The 20032-nt window shown below is 57.3% G+C and overlaps 5 protein-coding genes across 5 annotated transcripts; 2 read left to right on the top strand and 3 right to left on the bottom strand.

The window, feature by feature from the left end:
• Positions 1 to 1975: 1975 nt before the first annotated feature.
• Positions 1976 to 4600, top strand: BESB_032760 (uncharacterized protein; the record flags this gene model as incomplete). The annotated part of the gene is made up of 1 exon (XM_029361868.1): positions 1976 to 4600. One exon carries the CDS (start codon positions 1976 to 1978, stop codon positions 4598 to 4600), a length of 2625 nt encoding a protein of 874 aa, XP_029215088.1.
• Positions 4601 to 6546: 1946 nt separating this feature from the next.
• On the bottom strand, positions 6547 to 6900 carry BESB_032750 (uncharacterized protein; the record flags this gene model as incomplete). The annotated part of the gene is made up of 1 exon (XM_029361867.1): positions 6547 to 6900. One exon carries the CDS (start codon positions 6898 to 6900, stop codon positions 6547 to 6549), a length of 354 nt encoding a protein of 117 aa, XP_029215087.1.
• Positions 6901 to 7865: 965 nt separating this feature from the next.
• Positions 7866 to 13493, bottom strand: BESB_032740 (sugar transporter ST2; the record flags this gene model as incomplete). The annotated part of the gene is made up of 10 exons (XM_029361866.1): positions 7866 to 8212; positions 8470 to 8587; positions 9018 to 9197; positions 9521 to 9625; positions 10098 to 10268; positions 10747 to 10986; positions 11420 to 11511; positions 11871 to 12009; positions 12448 to 12567; positions 12813 to 13493. The coding sequence occupies 10 exons, from the start codon at positions 13491 to 13493 to the stop codon at positions 7866 to 7868; spliced, it is 2193 nt and encodes a 730-aa protein (XP_029215086.1).
• Positions 13494 to 14761: 1268 nt separating this feature from the next.
• On the top strand, positions 14762 to 17015 carry BESB_032730 (aspartyl protease; the record flags this gene model as incomplete). Its single annotated transcript, XM_029361865.1, has 17 exons — positions 14762 to 15029; positions 15089 to 15191; positions 15250 to 15380; positions 15434 to 15495; positions 15554 to 15592; positions 15651 to 15712; positions 15768 to 15816; positions 15875 to 15905; positions 15973 to 16036; positions 16096 to 16133; positions 16195 to 16290; positions 16350 to 16402; positions 16460 to 16531; positions 16593 to 16623; positions 16677 to 16798; positions 16857 to 16883; positions 16941 to 17015. The coding sequence occupies 17 exons, from the start codon at positions 14762 to 14764 to the stop codon at positions 17013 to 17015; spliced, it is 1323 nt and encodes a 440-aa protein (XP_029215085.1).
• Positions 17016 to 17660: 645 nt separating this feature from the next.
• Positions 17661 to 19000, bottom strand: BESB_032720 (uncharacterized protein; the record flags this gene model as incomplete). The annotated part of the gene is made up of 2 exons (XM_029361864.1): positions 17661 to 17812; positions 17965 to 19000. The coding sequence occupies 2 exons, from the start codon at positions 18998 to 19000 to the stop codon at positions 17661 to 17663; spliced, it is 1188 nt and encodes a 395-aa protein (XP_029215084.1).
• Between the last annotated feature and the right edge of the window lie 1032 nt (positions 19001 to 20032).

Here is a 20032-nt window from a genome sequence, read left to right as displayed (position 1 = left end):
CCACTCTGATTCCTCCCTGCCGTGTCGTCGTTACATTCGTCGTTCTCTCTCCTCGGTTTCCTGCCTTCTCCTGCTGCCTCATCGCGTGATGAGGCTGGAGAGCGACCGCCGCGCGACTTCGCCGCGTGCATTCCAGAGGCGGGCACGCAGCTCCGTGGAAGCTCCGGTATGCTGCCGATACCCCAGGGTCGTCTCAGATTCCTGCGAACCTCAAAACGGAGGCTACCGTTTCGCGCCACGCCTGGCGTTCTCCCTTTGCCTGGTCTGCTCGCTCGGGAGCGAAGTTGCGAAACGAAAGAAAGCAGCACGCCTTTTCAACGAAGACAAGCTGGTTGAAGGGGCGGAATGAAGAGAATAAGACGGAGTGATCGCAGAGGGTACGGTTCTGAGAATTCGCAAGGTAGAACGCCGGAGTGGTCGTGCAGTTTTCCGCACAAGAAGAGAGCGACAACACCGGGAAGCAGCACCCCTTCACCTCTGTTTCCTGTCCCTGACCACCCGCATTCCAATCTTTGTTCACACAAATCTCAAGGCGCTTCTTTGCGTCTAAATCCGCAGAGTCTGCATGTCGGTCAAGCTTCGCTCCCACTGGTCCGGGCGGATGGATCTGCTTGTCTCCTCGGAGCTGTTGGATTGCACAAGTGTCTCGACCTTATCTCCCCGGCTGTTGGGTTTGATCTCTCCTCTCCCGTCTCCTGGGCTCGCCGGAAAGCTCTTTTTTCAAATTGAAAACGGCGAAGGAGGCGGCAGAGTCCGGTACCGACTTGCGCAGCGCGGAAGGCAAGCGAAAGACCGAGCAGAAAAACGAGAGCGAGGAAGGCTCTACAAGCGACAAGAAAGACGAAGGAGAGAAAGGAAAAAAAGGCGACATGAAGAGAAGTCGTTCGAGGCAGAAGGCATGGAAAATACTGAAGACAAGAGAACTCAAAAACGTAGCTAGCGGCGCGAGAGACATGTGAACAATGGCGAGACTGGCGATGCTAGGCTTTCTCTGGGAGAAAAGACGGCCTCGAGTGTGTCACCTTCCATTCCGCACGAGGCGGAAGGGCGCCGCATGAGGGGGCATGTTCGACAGGAGACTTTTTCTTCAACTGAGCTGCATTCTTTTACGAAAGGGGCGATTTTATCCGTCCTGGCGTCTTCGGGAGAAGACTAGAACCCAGGGATACAGTCGCGGGATACGCACTTCTCACTGCGGCTGTTCATCCTTCGTGCCCTTCAAAGGGACAGCAGCGCCAAGACTCTCTCGTCTTCTCAGCCACGCATTCATTGTCGCGGCAGCGAGTCACAAATCTACATCTTTTTCACGTTTTGGCTGGCGTTTCCGCCGTTCCTTCCTTTGTCGCCTCTGCGAGAAGCGCAGCGCCGGTAGCACACGCGACAGCATCGACGGCGGTCCATAGATTCACGCACGTGTAAGCAAACTCATACAGGGGTGAGTCGATGCATCTACGCGCATCCGTGTACGCAGACGCGTGTCGTGTGTAGGAAACACGGCTACCGAACCTTCCCGCTTCTCTGCGAGAGTTCGCAGCGCCCGTCTTTGTAGGACTGTCGCGGCCTACATGTCTTCATCTGTGACACTACCCCCCCCTCCCCCCAGCGTGTTCTGCCGTTAGCGAGCCTCTCGTCCGATGCTTTGCCTTGCCCTTTCGGAGTGGTTGGGAGGCTGGTAGGCTTGTGGCGGAGGCGGCAAGTTTTTGAGGCAGCGCTTCTTTCCGGGAATATCGCACCTTCCGCAAGCCGTGCGGAGGCCAGGGCCTGCGTCTCCCTCGATGAGAGGTTCCTTTTATCTCGCGCGTTGTGACAAGCTCCTGATTCAGCAGGGTTCTTCTGGCGACGTAAGAGGCCGCGCGCTTACGCAGGGGCTTTCCGTGCCTCTGTTCTCGCCTCGCTATTCGGCGTCATTCGTGCCTTTCGTGTTCCGTGTTTCCTCCCGCTCTCCCTTGTATGCCTTTTCTCGCTCCCGCCCACCATGAGGGCGATCGCCACTCGCGTCTCTGGAGGGGGCAGAGAAGGCGCGGCGACAGCGCGTCTTCTCCTCCGCTTCCGGCCTCAAGCCCGTGTGTCTCTTCAGTCTGCGCCTTCTGCTTTGTCGCTCTCGTCCATCCATCGTCGACCGCCCCTCGTTCTCTCTTCTTCGCTGCAGCCTGCTTTCAGCGTGAGTGCTTCAGAGCCTGCTTCCCGGCGCTCCCAGGCTTCTGCCTGGCTTTCCCTCTCTGCTCGCGCCCTTTCGTTCTCGTCTTCCGCTTCCCCGGCGGAAGTATCGCACGCTGAGGTGCTGGTAGTGGGCGCAGGGCTGACCGGGCTCACCGCGGCGCACACGTTCTTCTCTCAACTGTCTCCCCCCGCGCGGCGAGCGCTGCAGCAGCGACTCTCTCTTCAGGATGAAGGCTCGCGGCAACGACATGCGGCAGCTCCTTCGTCCTCCTCCGCTCCCTCTTGTTCCTTGCAGCAGGGGTCGGCCGTGGTGATTGTCGCGGAGGCTGCGGCGCGGACAGGAGGCTGTATCCGCACGCGGACGTCGTCGTGCGGTCGGTTTCTGTTTGACGTCGGCGCCAACAGCTTTCGGCTGACTAGTGGCACCTTCGCCCTCCTGAGGGACTTGGATCTGCTGGCGCATCTTCAGCGCGCAGACACCAGACTCGAGCGCTTTGTCGGCTTTAACGGGCGCCTTCACTCGCTGCCCTTCTCCTCGCTCTCAGCGCTCTTCTCCTCCGACCTCCTCTCGCGCGCCGGCAAGCTACGCCTGCTGGCGGGCATGTGCGGCGTCTTCCCGCCGAGGTTCCTGTGGCAGATGCTTCATCCTCGTGCGCCCAGCCGCGCTTCCTCGCCGCCTTCTTTTGCGTCGCCCTCTTCATCCGCCGAGAGCGGGCAGTCCTCCGCGGGCGTGTGTGCCTATCTGCAACGCACGCAGGAGGACGAGTCCGTGGAGGAATTCGTTTCCCGGCGCCTGGGACCTGAGATGCATGCGAGGGTGCTTGATGCGCTGGTGACCGGCATCTGCGCCGGCGACGCGTCGCAGCTGTCGATGAAGGCTGCGCTTCCCGCGGCTTACAAGGCCTTCGATCGCGGGTTGATCTTCTACGCGCTTCAACTCCTCGCCTCGAAGCTCGTCTCCGCGGTGCGGGCTTCTCGCGCGGCGGCCGGCAGAGCGGCTGAAGCGGAGGCGGACGCAAAGCGCAGAGGCGAGAAAACACGTGACGCAGGTGTGGAGGGCGCGGCAACGAAGCGGAATCACCACAGCATGCGCGACGACCCCAGTATGACTGGTCCTGACATGCAGGGAATTGTGAACTTCGACGAGGGGATGGAAGTCCTCACGAAGGCGCTGGAGGCGCGGCTTCCTCTTGCGGCATCTCACGCTTCAGGCGAGTTGCCAGCGTGCTCGCTTCGCACGCAGTGGAAGCTGAAAGAGCTGAGTACGGTGGAGCCTCCGCGAGCCGCCGGCGACCTCTTGTCAGCCGCGCCCCCCTCGGGCGCTTCTTTTGCGTCTTCGCGACCCTCGTCTGTGTGGTTCGAGGCTCTGTTTGAGACGCCCGACGGGTTGCGGCGAGTACGCACGCCGCAGGTGCTGCTAACAGTATCGTCGGCTGAGACGGCCAGGGCCTTGCGCTCCTTCCTGTCTCCGGGCCTGCTGCATCGTCTCGAGACGCTGCCAGCGGTCTCGATGGCTCTAGTCACGCTGGTCTACTCCAAGCCTGAGCTGCGGCGTCTCTGCGGCGCGGCTGGTGCGCCCCGCGATGGCCTCAAAGGCCCCCGGCCTGCTGGCGAGGCTGCGGCGGAGGAGCCGCACGTCTTCGAGGACTCTGACACCCCGGCGGCAGCCACGAAGGCCAGCCACGGAGCCGCAGGAGGCGCGCGGAGAGAGGCCGAGCGCCGAGCCCGGAGGAAGTCCTCCTTTTCTTTCTCAGGGGCGTCTCTTGCGGACGGTTCTGAGGGCGAGAAGCCCACCGGGATGGGCTTCGGCTTCCTCCTCCCGAACGCGGAGCGCAAGCGTCGGCACTGGAAGACCCTGGGCGGCATTTTCGTGTCTGACGTGTTCGATGGACGCGTGTCGTCCTCGGCGAGCCTCTCGATGTTTGGGCGCGAGCTTGCGCCGGCAGAGAGCGGCGAGGAAGACGTGAGCCTCGTGACGATGTTTATCGGCGGCAGCCACGATCAGGAGCGCGTGAAAGAGAGCGACGAGGCCCTGGGAGTGGCTGCGACTGAGGATCTTCTACGCGCATTCCGCAGTCTCTGCGGCGCTTCGGGGGGCTCCTTTGCCCTGGCGCCGGAGGAGAGAGAAAAACTGAGGACGTGCGTGCGCGTCCTGAACGTCGAGCGGTGGCGCTCAACCATCCCTCAGTACGTTAAGGGACACGGGAAGCTCGTCGAGGAGTTGCGCCACGAAGTTGCGGGCAGCGTGCGCAGATCGACGGCAGACGCCCTTGGCAAGGCCGCAGGGGACGACGAGCGGGGAGGCGAGGAGGGCGGGTTGATCGTCGAGGGCACCTGGGTGAGCGGCGCGGCGGTCGGAGATCGCATCGACGCGGGCAAGAAGGCCGGGCTCCGCATGGCGAGGGCAGCCGCCAAACGCGCGACCCCCCCTGAGGAATAGATGGTTGAGGACGCGAAGAAAAAATGCAGGTTGAGGGTCGGACGAAGCACTGCGCATCCAGTCGCGCGAGGCCTGTGCGAGCTAGCACCGGCTCTCAATTTCGTAAATATATATATATATATATATATATATGCATATACACTTGTGTGAATCTATTTGATGATGGCAGTCGTCCCGTGTGTAGGTACTGAGTGTGTTCTCCAAAAGGCATGTACTGACTGAATTGCTTGGCTGTCTCATCACAGTTTTTTCCCTTGTAAGCGTTTGTGGAGTTACGTAGACTCTGTCCCCGTTTATGCTTTGCTGTAGTACCACAAACCAAGCTGAAGCCTTTCTCCGATCGCATGTGGGTGGCATTTGCTAGATAGAGTCTGCAGAGGTAACTCCTGTGCCACGCTGCGCCCCCCTTGACTACTAGAGGGCGCCCGCGCGAGGGGAGTGTGACATCTACTGGGAGTCGCTTGAGAATTTGTGTCTACGCACGTGTAAGATGACGGCAAATACATGTCTGGACAGCTGCCGTTCGATAAAAGCGAGTGCTAGCCTTATGCATGTGGAGCAAGACTCTGGGAGATCCGAAGAGAAACGCATGTGCGGCAGCCTCTGTCTCGTGTAGGTCTGCGGCGCCCGCCCTCCAGCTCCAGCGCCCCAGCGCCCCTTTCTCTGCGGCGTGGGCCCAACAGCGATTTCCCGACTGCACACGGATGCCGAGGGAATTCACAGCGCAGTTCTCGCGCGCCTCCCTCCCTCGTTCGCAGTGATCTGCTGGCTCGAAGCCTCAGTGCATGCAAACGCGGAGCTCTTCTTCGCGGCGAGGCCGTGGGCCGGTCGGGACTCCTTAGCGCCTTCAAAGGAGGCGAGGCGCGGAGCCGCGAACAAACTCGCAGGCGTATGTGACTGAGCGCAGCGAGCCGAGCCGCGGTACGTCTGTCGAGGAAACCGATGTGAGCGAGGGTCGCGACTTTCAGATCCTGCACGTGAGAAGAAACGGGAACACGCCTCCCGCGACGCTCGCGACTTTCAGATCCTGCACGTGAGAAGAAACGGGAACACGCCTCCCGCGACGCTCGCGCACCCACGAAGCGGCGGCCAGTAGCGGTTTAGGGTTTAGGGTCGCAATACATACGGCGACCCAAGTCGAGCTCTACGCAGTTGACAGGGCGCGCATGTCTGTGGGAGGTGTCCACGATCGGTGGAGACAGACATGGATGCAAATTGGGGTTCGAACGTTTGGTCGGACTGCGTCCTAGCCAGAAAGCTCTGTGTTCACGGCGGTGGTACTTAGATCCACGCTAGAAACACATCTGTGACCACACACGAAACGACGCATGCACACATTTACACGAACACCAGATACAGTTGCCAAAAAAACGATGCTTAGCTCGAGATGGTGACGCAATGCAGCGTGTGGGGGGGAGGCGGGGGCCGGAAGGGGGGGGGAGCGCAGTCAGCACTTCGCGACGGTCGAGGAACAGAGCCTCTGCCCCGGTATCTGCCTTCCACACACATGAATACGCATGTATATCTGCCCGGATTGTGATATCTGGTGCGCAGCGGATGGCCCCCCTGGCTATCCGCAGCAAGGGGGGGGGGGGGTGGGGTCGCTTTTCAGCGGCAGCCTAAACATGTGTCCCTCCATCTCTTGCCGCGCACATTTAGGCAGTTCGCTGGCATAGTCGGCGGCGCACCTGGCGCTGCGATAAAAGAAGAAGACGCGGGGCTTGCAGGATGCGATGTCGCGCCGCGACAAGCAGTGCAACGATGCGGACAACGCCATGGATGCGAAGAAGCTTGAGAGCCGCAAAACACGGAGCGACACTCCGGAGGGAGGAGAACGCAATCGGCATGAAGGAGAAAGAGGCCCCCCGTCTGCTTGCCAAAAAACAGTGCGACCAAAGTAGGCAGAACAGCCGGTCTTCCGCCGCCATCGTGCCGCAGGTGCGGTTTTAATTTATCAATTCTGCATGCCCCTCGCGCGGCTCACTCGCCACTTGGACCGAGCGATAGCCGCCAGCACGCACGGGGGCACGCGACCCGTCTCCGCCAAATACGCCGGCTCCTTCTACATCCCTTTTCTCAGCCAGTCGCGCGATCGCGGCCGCAGCTTCCGCTTGCAGAGCTTCCCATTCCTCCTTGGGCAGGCGCCGCCTCATCGTCGAGACGTTCTCCCCCTCGCGCCGACGCAGGACTTGCGCCTGAAAGGCTTCCCATACCGCGGCGTGGCAACGCGTGGGCTGCCCGCAATTTCGGGGTTCCTCAGCGCCGCTCCACCGCCGAATCACGGAGTGAAGCCGCCCCATGTGTCGTGCCGGGGTTCAGCTTGTCTGAAATTCACTAACGCCAGATTTCTCCTGCGTAATTTCACTCCCTCGAGGCTGTCGCAGCCGAAACATTTCTGCGACTCCGACGCACTCCGCGGGCTAATCGCGTCGTGAGGGTAGGTCGAGCGCGAGTCCCGCGGGAGCCCCGAGGCGCAGTTTCCTTTCTCTCAAGCTCAAATTAGTTTTTTAAACTCAAACGCCCAGACCGCATTAGGCGTTCCCTTTGAAGCCGCCCACGCACCAAAGCCGGCAGTGCTCGGAGGCGACGCGCTCCGGTTTGGGCTTCTCATCGAGTCCGCAAATGACTTCGGCACAGTCGCTACGTCCTTAGAGGCTGTCACCGGTAAATTGCACGGAGAAGGTTGCGAAAAAGGAGGGATGTCTGTATCTCATAACCGGAGTCATCTTCAGTACTCTAGGAACTATATTGTCTTTGTTTATTCGATTTGAGTTATACAGTTCTGGTTCGCGGATCATTTGTACCTCCTGTGCGCATGAACGCAGGCGACGAGGACGCACGCGCGACGCACAAAGGCTGGGTTCACGAAACCTCTAAACGCGTCCCGAGGGTTGACTCTGTCGGGAGCTGTCGACTTGTTGCCCCATCCGGAACTTCCCGCGCCTGTTTCTGTCGAGGGTTGGCTTCTACCGAAGCGGCGCGAGGAGCTGCGTCTCGCTGTCCGCTTGCTTCCCCCCAGGCCGTGGCGTCAAGCTGCTAGTGTCCAGCGGCACGCCTCCGAACGCCCCAACTCTCCCTTTGTCTTCCGCGTTGAAGCGCGCAGAGCGGGGAACACTCTGCGCGGCTCGACAGCCGCGTCCTCTCAGTCTCCTCTCGCTCAGCTTTGCCTCCGCGGCCGCTGCAAATGCTCGGCGTCTCTCCCCAAAGTTTCCTCCCTTCCAGGCGCCTCCAGAGGAGGCACTGGCACTGCATTTTCTCTGCCTGATCACGCCACCCGGCCGCTTGCAGCGTCCCCTTCAGCAGGCGCTGGCGTGGCGACTCTCGCCCATTGCTGCTTCTCATCGATTGTGAGTTTCGCTCCTTCTTCGGCCGCGGCCTGCGAAGAGGGATCTGAGCACGACGCAGGCGGCGAACCTTCAGGCGACGGCTCACCTCCCTGCAAGCCTGCGGCGCCGCCGACGGCGCCGTGAGACGCGCGACAACACGTCCGCGCCGGCCCTGAACGATTCTTTCTCTGCATGTCCTCTAGGGAACGCCCTTTAGCCTCCGGGACGAAGAAGCCGACAAAGAGGAGCGCGAAGAAATTCAAGCATGCAAACAAGCCAAAGGTCCCTGCACACACGCAAGCAGAACAGATCCAACATGCGATGACAGGGCCGCCACACGCTGCCCTCCAGCATATCAAGCCTGCGAGATCAAACGCCATATACAGATATATCTTCATCTGGAGAGAGAGAGCTCTAGGCACGCGAGCAGAGGAAGCACGGGCATAGGCGCACTTGGCGTGTATACATGTCTGCGGGGAGAAAACAACGTGAAGACGAGACCTCAGAACAGACGCGAGGGGCGGGGAATACAGGAGGCCTTACCAGGAATGGATATCGCTGAGAACAGAGGCTCCAGCGAAAACTGAACCACGAAGGACAGAAGCCAAAAGGTTGTGATCGTCAATCCCATGCCCAGGCCTCGGAGACTCGTTGGCAGAACCTGAGAAAACAGAAAACAAAGGGACGAAAGGGATAAAATTGAAAATACAGGTTTGCCCCGGCTAAAAGAAACCTGACGCGGGGGCCTGGTTCATATCTGCTCTGTTCCTGTGCTGCAGGCGAGATTTCCGACTCCAATGATTTCACTAGGCGCGTCATTCTGAGTCTTTTCACAGAGATGCTCCACTGCACATCCAGCGCGACACGCGTGCCTCGTTGCCGGATCGCTGACCCATAGCGTTCTGCCTCCCTCCCGTTTTACACAGACTGCATGACATTTCTGACTACAGAGATGCATGAACACACATGAACTATACGGGCATCACGCTCCTGCAGTGGGGCATGCGGGCACGCATGTCCATATGCTGGCTCGGTAGGCCCTACAGCCGTACTCATGAATCGGTCTGTAGGACGCGAGAAAGGGCACTTACCTCGCTGGCGACAACAAACATGAGCGCCGCCCAGCTCGTATTCCAAAAGAAGATGTACAGGAGGAGAGTGGAGATGAGCAGTTTCGCGGAGAAGGAAATTCCCTCGTTGCTCCCTCCCGCCGCCGCACACGCCGCCTGGGCCGCCTCCGCCGCGCCCCCACTCTGCAGGGCAAACCCTGTCTGCAGACAGAACAACCTCGCACAAGCCGACGTCGGAAGCAGATGTGGCTGCTTTGAAAGGCGAGTCACGCACGAAACAACATAGCAGTCACCCCCAGCCCTCCATGTGACTTTACACACGCCCCACGCGTACGCGCGGACACAGAAGTGCAAGTCCGTGGCACACGAGGACCGCATGCGGCGGCAGCGTGTGCGCACACTCCGCGCGCAGCAGTGCACACGCAGGGGGTGCCTGCAGGTGGGAGGTGCCAACGAGCAGGAGACTGAAATAATCAACACACGCGCAATCACACGCGGTGGAGGGCGAGCTCGAGGCGACTCACCACCATCAACAGATGGCACACGAACGTCCCCGCCGTGCCCGTGAGCAGCAGGACGCGCCTGCCCCATCGGTCCACCAGGAAGATGCAAACGACGACGCCGAGGAACTGCAAACACGAGCCGAGGCACATCAGGCAGGGCAACACACACACGCTCAGCTCTATCTGGGCGGAGGGCGCGGCGAGCAGACCCAGCCGTAAGGGGGCGAGAGACGAGCGAAACACGCAGGCCTTCGTGTGCACTCAGGCGGGAACCGCGGCAGAAATGCGGAGGCCTCACGCACGACACGACGACGGGGAGACGCCAGACTTACAGGGATGCAGGGGACGAAGGGGCATGCAGGTGGAGGTGGAGAGAGCGCGAAAACGAGACAAGACCCACAAGCCCACGTCCAGCACAGCAACGTGAGCCGGACACGCATGCGCACGCACGCGTACGCCTGCAGGATCCGGGAGCCGAGCAGCATTCTTTTCGCCAAGTCAAGTCGAAAAACAAGATCGAATCTTATATCTGCCACCTCTGGGCGCGCAATTCCTCAAGGAAAAAACAGCCCAGGGACGCACACACAGAAGCACTCACCTTGACAACTCCGACGCCGACGCCTGGAATGAGCGGGTTGCACACTCCGGCGAGGCGAAAAACATCAACTGTGAAATAAATGACGCTGTTCGCTGCCGTCATGTTTTGAGCAACCGCGCAGCCCACGGCGACGAAAAGACTCCTGCGGTGATTGCGAAGCCGGTCAAAAGCCTAGCAAAGACACGCAGAACAAAACGCCAGCGCCGCGCGACTAACTCGCGGCTCTCATTGAAACGACAGCCACAGGGGTAAGGCGTCAACACGCTCTGCCAACATGCATGTGTCTAGACAAGTGTGTGTGTCTACAACCATATGTATATATCGGAGGCGGATTCAGGCGAGTAACAGAGGACGGCAAAGGGCAGAGTGAAGACGAGACACCCGGAGCTGCACAGCGCTACTTCTATCAGCATGGGTTTCAACAAGGAATTACACATACGTACATGCGTTTGCCCGTACAAATGATGCCCTGTATTCGGGCAAAAATAATAGGTAACGCCGACTAAGGATAAACGCGGAACGGGACACGGATCGAGTGTCAGCTCGCCTTTGCTTGGCTCCACCAGGAAACCAGACGCTTTCGATGCTTATTGATAGTACCCCCCTTCTGCATGCGAAGGAATCACTCGCTGCGGCTGATATAATTTACCCTTGTCCACTTCCTGTACAGTTTCTCGAGCGGCCCTGCAGAGGCAGATTCGACGCCGTCGCACGCCCCTGCGGCCTCCTGGGAATGATCTCGATCTGCTTTCAGCTCCTCCACGATTCTACAGATTTCGGCCTCGTCCTTCATCCCCAGCTTCCGCAGCGAAGCTGCTGCTTGAGCGTCTTCGCCTCGCTGGACGAAGAAGCGCGGGCTCTCTGGCAAGATGAAAATCTCGCCTAAGACCTGGAAAGGAACCGTGCATGCACAGACAGGGAGAGGAAGGGGCTCGGTGCCGAGAAGGAAACGGAACACGCACGCGCAGGCCTTCACCGTGGGCAACGCGTACACTGCGCGGATTCATGAGAACTAGATTTCCCATTTCTCAGGACCCAAGAAAATGAAGAAGGCAAGGGGACCAAGCAGGGATGCACTGGCCTGCTGCGCATAGAAGAAACGCGAGAAAAATAGAGCACAACGCAGCCCGTGGTGCAGGCGGACGACGACACGAACAGAGGGGAGCGCAGCGCCCCTCTCACAGCACACGCAAGCAGAAAAAGACGCAGGCGCATACGGTGCAACGTATGCTGCGAGGACCGCAGCGACTATCATCCGCCATCCATCGAGGTGTGAACTAGGCGACAAACAGAGAAGGGACCCTTGCCCGCGTTCGGTTTACCTGCACGCCGGCAAGGATTCCGCCCATTCCGAGCAGATACCGCCAGGCGCCTTCTCCAAAGCATGCTGCCATAGCATATGCGACCAAACAGCCTGGCGAAAAGCAACGCGCAAAACAGAGCGCACGCCGGCGTTGGGTTTTACGGAGAAAACACTCTGGCGCAGTGCAAGGACCCGCGAGTCCTCGATGCGTGAACTGAACCCACCGACCCCGTGTCTTCATCTGACATGAACAACCGAGGGGCACTGAGTGGGTCACGGACAGAGAGAGACATCCAACGAAACTGTTGCCCCACCGGCACACGGCAAGCGCCTCGCCGGCCTGCAAGGAAGCGCTGCAAGGCTCCAGAGTCTCCCCACACTCACATTGACCGAGTGTGGTAAGAAGAGGAGGGGGGGGGACAGAAACGGACGGCAGAGAGCGGAAGGGGCCACGAGTCGCAGAGACCTACCGAAGCACTGCGCAACCTCTTGACAGGCGACCAGCTGTCCACGGCGGTCAGAGGGCGCGACCTCGCTCGTGTACGTCGCGTAAACGACAAAGCCGAGTCCCACTCCCATGCCGATGAGGAAACGGCCAAGGAGCATCACCTGCAGACAAAGCAAACGAGCCCGGGCACGCAAAAAAAGCGATGGTGCGCGGAGACGCCATATCGGAAAATCCGACGACGCTGTCGCGAACAGGGGCCTAGAAGCATCCGAAAGAACGAGATCCCTCTTCGAAAACGCTTATGTGACAGGCGAGAAGAGGGGCGAAACCGCCGTGTGTCGCAGGCAGCCGAGCGTCCAACACGTTTCGCTTCGAGTGTGCTTCTGGCGACGGAAGGCACGCGCAGATGGAGTATGAAGTGTGACCGTGTATTGGACTCGCTACACAGACGTCGAATTGAAGCAGTGGATAGTGGACAAAAGCCCAAAAATCCAGCGAATACGAACAGTAACAATGCGCCTGGCCCGCGGAGGGCGTGTGGCAGCGCGCGGGTTCACTTTCTCATATGTTGTCGCTGGACGGCTACAGACGCAACTTACCCAGAATGCTTCTCCAACGCCCATGGCCACGCTGCCTAAAAGAAGGCAAATGTCGCTGAGCGCCAGGCCAGATTTACGGCCAATGCGATCCGACATCCACCCGCCCATAACACTGCCCACCTGCAAAAGATATGCCACACACACATACACAAACACGCACAGTAAACGAAGCCGCCACATGCCTCATGCAAGAAAGGTTGCAGGCAAGCAGCCCCTTGGACGAGCATCGACTTCCGCAACCGACTTTGCAGTTGTAGCTGGCAGGCCCGCATGTTAGCTGTAGGGCGTGGACGAAACCCTCAATTACACCGAGGGCAGTGAGCGCAGCGCCGACATCCGTGCCGATGAAACCTTGAGGAACTTACTGCCGCTCCTGGGGCGAGAATGGCCACGAACATGGATTTTGACAAGCACGAGAAGCTGCCCCCGCAGAGATGGAAGTTTTCCTGGATTTCGCTTAGCACGGTTGCGACAACGCAGAGGTCGTAGCCCATCAGAAGACCTGTTAGGGAAGTGAAGCTGACAACAAGAATCATCATGGGGGTGAATCGTGTCTTCTCAGGAGCTGCCTCGCAGCTTGAGTGATTCTTTGACGTGTTCCACGTAGGAGACCGTTTGCCTCCAATGCCAACCTCAAGAAGTCTCCATGGTTGTTGCGTGCCACTCGCAGTGGGACTCTTCTCCAACTCGAAGCCAGACCATGACGGGGTACGTGCATTATGTCCTGAAATTGTCTTCCAGCATAATGGTATCCATTTCTTTTCCCGACTCTGTGCTTGTGCACCATCAGACGTGAGTACGCTCCCGCTCCCTCCTCGCCAACTGTCCGCTTCGGCGTCGCCTTCCGCGCTGCGCCTCGTCGAGCCACGTGAGGATCCATCAGAAGACTCGGCGTCCTTCGTCGTCTCACACAACCCAACAGGCGCTGCTGTCTCCGCTGCCTCATCAGAGAAGGAACCGCATTGTCCCTGCTGGCCCTCTGCGACGGCAGGTGTGTCTGGTACGGCAGCTGTGCCACCGACGTCTGAGCGTCCGTGGACCGCCATGATTTCCAAGCAGAAAAAAACCGTGAAAGCAGAGAGAGTGAAGATTGAATCCGAAACCCTCAGTCACAGTGTGCGTGACAAAAGAAAACTTTAGACTTGTCACGCCGGCCACCTACGTGGACCATCCCTGCCACAGTGAAGCATGTGGCACAGTTACACTCTCACAGTTGTGCAACACAGCCATAATGCGTGTGGCGCTCGATGAAAACAGAGGCAAACGACCCGTGCCCGTCCGGCGAAGCATACGACTCCTGGAACGCAAAATCAGTTCGACATATCTATCATTACAGTGACCCACAGACCTGCGAAACTGGTCCAAACTGTAGAAGGGGGCACGAACAACACCTCGGACCGCCAACTATCGAGAAGCCCCTCTACGCTGCACACTGGCGCTTCACTGAATCGTTTACACTTGACAGAGAAGGCTATAAAGGTCAGACTAACGAAACAGCTCCTCGTGTGCAGCATGTATCAAACATGGACAGGCAATTCCCCTGTTTAAAGCTGTGAAGTCGAAAAAGTCATGTAACCTGGAAAGGGCATGCTACACTGAGCTCCCTGCTAATGGGAGGCAAAGTCTGTCATACATCACTAGCCGTCGTCGCCAGAGTGGAAATCCACCCACACCACCTCAACTGACGGAACAGCCGATTTGACGGTGCCGACGCAACCGTGTTCATTGTGCCTTATGATGTGAAGAGTTCCTACCCCACGGGGCGTACTACCCCTCCCGTCGAAGAAGCGACAGAGCCGAGCCTGGCAAATAAGAGGAAATCCTCCTTAAAAGGATCCGTTTGCCAATACAACTGTGTACGTGTATGGTATGCGCGACAATGCATGCACAAATTTTTCGAGATGAATGCTCAAACGGCCTGTCGACGCCGGCAGTGCATGCAGGACTCTTGGTGACCAAGTCTTTCGCGCCCCTACGGCAGCTTGTCGTAATAGAGAAGATCATGTGATGCTGAAGGCTTCTCAGTTCGTTTTCACCATCATGGATAGCTCTATGTACGCCATGGTTCCAGCGATGCGACTCTGTGTGCAGCGTGCTAACCGTCGCTTACAGTTCCGCGCCACTGTGCCCTGGTCGACCCGCCCGTGGGCAACTGAATGTGGCACATCGTCAAACGGCATCGTCAAACGAACTCAACGCTCCTGGTGTACCTACGCCACATTCAAAAAAAAACTTCACCACATTCAGGCCCATTTTTCTGTTGGCCTTCTTTTGTCACTCGGAGGCAAGTCGATCGGCTCAGCAAGTCAACAACATGAAGGTTTTGAGACTGGCGGCTGCCACTGTGTTGTTGGTTGCGGCGGACGTCAGGGCAGCCAAGGTTCGACACAGCAACGTGTCTATTCCTTTGTTCAAAATAGACAGCAGCTATGAAAAGGAGCATGTGAAGCAGCTACACCAACTACGAAGTCTTGGGAGTCGAATGAAGTCAATGTCTCGATTTCTTGAAGTTCGACAACGGCCACTTTTTTCCGTAACGGAGATTCCGTTGCAGGATCAAGTCATAGCGTCTAAAAAATTGGGTACGATGCGCCGGAGAAAAGCAACTACTGCAGCTTTTGAGTTGTCCACTTTTTCGTAGCCACGTATTTCGGAGAAATTGGCATTGGGGATGGGCCGACGACGAACTTCAGAGTTCTGTTTGACACTGGCTCTTGTGAATTCTGGGTGCCAGACGAGACCTGGTGAGAAGCCGCCGAAACTACTGCGGCGCAGATGCTATGCACTGATGAAGTTCTTCAGTCTGTCCATGCAGTGCATGGGCCACAAAAAATACAGACGGAGTGAGTCGTTCGAGCCCAGATTTAATCAGAATGGCGAGCCCAGCCTTATGAACGTCGTCTACCTAAGTGGCACGCTGCAAGGCTACGACGGTAGGCACTTGTTTTCGCCAGATGATTTCGTGTCCACAGTAATGCCTCCGTAGGATACGACACGGTGCATCTCGGCAATGGTATTTCCGTGCCGCACACAAACATTGGATTCGGCGTAAGTATGAGCAATCGGGAAAATACGCTACAGACAGCCCCACTCAATGGATGTACAGACTCTTGTCGACATCCCGCTCCTCAGGGACCTTGCTTGGGTACGCGTTGTTTTGGATCTTCCTCTCGTTACTTTTTTTGAGCTTCTTCGCATCACAGGACGGCATAGTGGGCCTGGGATTCAAGAACCACGAGATAACTCACAGAGGTGTATTGCCGCTGTACGTTGGACATCTCAAACTTGACTTGCTGCTGCCTCAGCAGAAACATATGTAGTCTCGATCACATCGTCCAGACGAAGGCACTCGAATCGAAAAATCTCGGGGTATTATGTTTTTCACCCATATATGGGGCAGTCTCGGCTGTACCGGTCTGGTGGACAGAACCAATTCGCGTACTACCTGAGCGCAGATGGTGTGTTTCTCTGGCCGCTGTCGCCGTCGTTGATACGCATTGATAACTCTTCTGTGGATTCCTGCAGGTGGCTCCATGACATTTGGAGGAGCGGATTTGTCGAGAAAGCAGTTCCCCGAGGAGGAGTTTAGGTGAGAACTGTGGCACCCCCAGGGATACTAACAAAATGCGACTGACTTACTGCACACAGTTGGGTGCCTGTAGACCCTTCGAATAGCTACTGGACAGGTTAGGCGCATGTTCAGACTAAGAAGGCGGCAGGTTTCTCATGACAGAAGAGCAACACCAGTTAAAGTTCTCGGCGTTCGGAAAGAACCCCGATCATTTGGTTCATTTGCTACTGTGACACGGCAGTGGGCGGACTTGAGTCGATTATCCCAACAAGGTAAGCACCTTCGGTTGTTCACATTAAGTAAGGAGCTTCACAATGCCTCGGGTCTGCAGACGGCGCAAAGTCTATCGTTGACACGGGCACGTACCTCATTTACGCACCTCTGGTAAGAATCAACCTATTTCAAGCGATATACTAAGCAACATGAGTACATGCAACTCAGCAAGTCGTGGAACGCGAACTTAGTGGTATTTCGGTTACTTCCTGCAACGACAAGAAGCGACTACCTGATCTGGTACGTCTGGAGCCTGATCACTGGCAGTTATCTGGATTAGGACTGACGTTGCCCGACGCAGGTGCTGCAGTTCTTGGGTAACCCAAATGCCGGTATAGCTCAAATCTCTTCAGATATCTCGCAACTACTGCACGGCAGCGTGCAGGGGTGGGCTCTGTCGTGGAAATACGGCTGAGCCCCCAGGACTACGTGCTTGAATTCACTGAAGATGATGGTAGCCACGAGTGCATGCTAGGCATCGTGCCAGATGACGCCCAAGACGAGGACGTGAGATGCTCAGAGTTTGGTAGTATTACTTGCTCTAGAGTCCAAGTCTGCTTTCCAGGGCATTGGTGGTTGGACACTAGGGCAAGTACGGAAACTCAATAGCTGCTTTCTACAGGAGCTGACGCAACATGTCTCTGTTTAGGTCTTCCTCCGGAGTTACTACACTGTCTTCGACAGAGACAATCTGCAGATTGGATTTGCCCGCGCAAAGCATTGAAGCCGATGACTGTCGCCAGGGCACCCCATGTTGACAGCCACAAATTGCTCAAACCTGGCATCTCTGTTCGAACAGGGCTCGCGTTGGTGACGCGTCATCGCCTGTGTTTCGCGCCATCTGTTTGCGGGGACCTCGATGACATTCCCCAATATTTCGCACAGAGGGGCCAAATTCTCGACACACAAAGGCTGAGGGAAGCCTCTCTTGTTGCTGAAACGAGAGAACTTGCAAAGCAGCTTCGAAGCATTATTTCTCTGCACAGTCTGGTTCACATGCCACCTCTCACACACAGATCTCCCCTCCGGAACCGCAGCGCGTACGTATTTGCCGAACTGCACATCAATATTTTAATCCGCACACGCGCACCACTCCGCTTGTACTCAGGCTGTTGTGAAAGCTTCCCAAAACAGTATCTGCTTCCACTTTCGTTTCCCCACGTGTTTCTACTTCATGCAAAACAGTATGACACTGAAAGAATTACAGAGCCTTCATTAAACACGCGCCCAAGGTGGACACGTTTTTATGCATACTTAGATTTCGGGTACTTGACACACAACCAACGATGTGCGTACTCGAGACCTTTGCCCTGAGTAATTCGTCATCTGGCCAAACAGTGTAGCTCCTAGGACTCGTAGATATTCCCACTCAGTTTCGTAGCCCCAGAAGGTACGCACCAGTGTCACTCAAATAGAAGGTGCCTCCTATGAGGTAAACATTGCTACCAATACGGAGCTCCTTGTATTCTTGGGGGTCGGATGGGGGGACGTATCCTACAGGCCAGCCGCTCAATTTCGCCACTGCACGCAGCAGCACAACACACATGTCCGGTCCTTTCGTGAAGCAGACAGCTGCTCGCCTGGGTTGCCAGGCCCACTCCCGTACGGGAGCTCATCTCAGCAACCCGAATCCAGCAAGCGAGGCGAAACACGATACGGGTCATCCGCCTCACCACGAGTAGTTTCCAGAATCTCCTGGAAGTTGGAATGGGTAGTACTCGAGCTTTCAGCAGTCGTTGGCGCTTCCGGCGCGAACTCCGTTGCTTCCAGTCCCGCTTTTCCAGCAAATTTGCTCTCCTTTGCCGCGTCGCGCGGCGCCTTGCCATCAGAATCGGTTGCATCACCTTTGGATTGCTCGGCATCCTCTGATTTTGTGTTAACATCAGGATCTTCATCGTCACTAACGGAATTTCTCTTTTTTACCATTGCATCTTTGTCCTTTTTCTGCTCCAGCCCTTCTTCACCCATTGAGTCAGTATGATTGGTAGACACCAGGAGCAGCGACTCGTCAGACTCGGGTCCGTGATCAGCTTCCTTCTTCTCCGTACCACCGGCACTCTCTACCTGCCTTTGCTCAGAACCAACCTGAACAGCTTTCGACTCTGTCAGCAAGAATCCAGTCGTGTCAGCCAAGAGGGGCTCCGCCACGACATATTCCCACGCCTGCATGGGGTGCGCTGCCGATGGAGACTGTACTGTGGACGGCGCCAGATCAGGAGCCGCCACCCGGTAAGGCATCTTGAGTGGGGTCATCAGCCGAGGGCGTGCAGTGGCCTGCTGCGTGACAGTGTACATCGTAGGGCTGCTCTGGTAACACACCTCGGGGGCGACATGAAGAGGAGGCTTTTGCACATACTGAAGCGGCCCGCTATACAGCGGGATCGGAGTGAATGTATGACCATGCTGCCTGACAGAAACTAGCTGCTGAGGGGCTCCCAGCGGTGGCACGTATGAATGAGAGTAAACCTGGTCTTCAGGGACGTGAATGAGCCCCTGCCTAATAGCCTCTTCTTTCAGCGGCGTCGTGGTGAAAACCGCCTTGTTGGTTACGCCGCTCACGGTGGGGTACATTCGAAGTGCGTTCTCCATCCGGAATTGCTTTTCAGTGTTGAAATCTCGTGCAGGCCTTTGGCAAGTCAGGCAATCGATCAACGCGCCAGCAGCTGCAAATTGACAGGGGTGCCACAGGGACATGGAGGCGACCAGCATTTGAAGCGAGTGTGCGGCATCAATAGCCTGTCCAGGTCTATCTCCAAGCGGCCACTCAGCCAAGAGATGAGCAAGGCGAGAATCACGGATTGGTGCTTGTCATCGCCGTGGGAAACTTACTCGCGAATGGGACTTGCCAGAACGAAATCCTATCGGAGGCCGGCCTTTGAAGGACAGCAGGATCTTGATGAACGTACGCCATCCTCCACAGCTTGTTACGTCAACCCTGAGTGAGAAGCGCCAGTCGCAGCAAGGAGAACTGAGAGGCTCTCACGATGTCGTCTCTGTGGTTCAACATTCCCCCCCTCGGTTGCCGGAGCGGCACGCACGCGCTACACAACCTCCCTACCCAGGACAACGACCGCTCTTATGCAGGAATATTTTTCAGTTGGTAGACGGGGAGAGAACAACTCTAACACTCTCTCAGATGTCACTGAATCTGAGCGTTTGCACTGGCGGGAATAATTTGGGGGGTGCAGAGTCGCAGTTCGATGCGGCAGCGGTTCGTCGCACGCCGGAACAGAGGTTTAGCCCCGTAGCCCTTCAGATAAAATACTAAAGAGGCAAAGAGACGACCACACACTTTTCAAACGTCCAAAAAACCCCATTTTCTCTGCGTAGGGGACCCGCCCCTCAACCTCCCGGAGTCGACTCACCGAGATAGCAAGAGGGCCTTCGCGACTGAATCCCTCGAACGTACCTTCGCAACCGTCTCGAGGACGTAAAACTGGATGGCGACCACGACGCTTGCCTGTGACACAAGGTAGATTGCTACAATCGGAAACAAAGTTTGGCGACGTACAATGCAGACTAACGGTATGGAGTCGCAGTCGCACGGCTCGCCACGTCTCAAAGCGTAGCCCGGAAACGGTGGACTAGTCTCGATCGTGGAGAGGAGTGGGCTGGAAGGCTGGACTCAAGCGCGCCCGCTACGAGAGCCACGAACCCAAACCGCGCTCGATTCATCGACGCCGCCTCCAGGCTTACGCAAAACACTAGTTCGCGCGCCGAAGATCATCGGAAGCACCTCCA

Source organism: Besnoitia besnoiti (genome assembly GCF_002563875.1).
Source record: "Besnoitia besnoiti strain Bb-Ger1 chromosome Unknown contig00018, whole genome shotgun sequence".
NCBI classification, from domain to species: Eukaryota; Apicomplexa; class Conoidasida; order Eucoccidiorida; family Sarcocystidae; genus Besnoitia; species Besnoitia besnoiti.
This window is presented reverse-complemented; position numbering and strand designations above follow the sequence as displayed.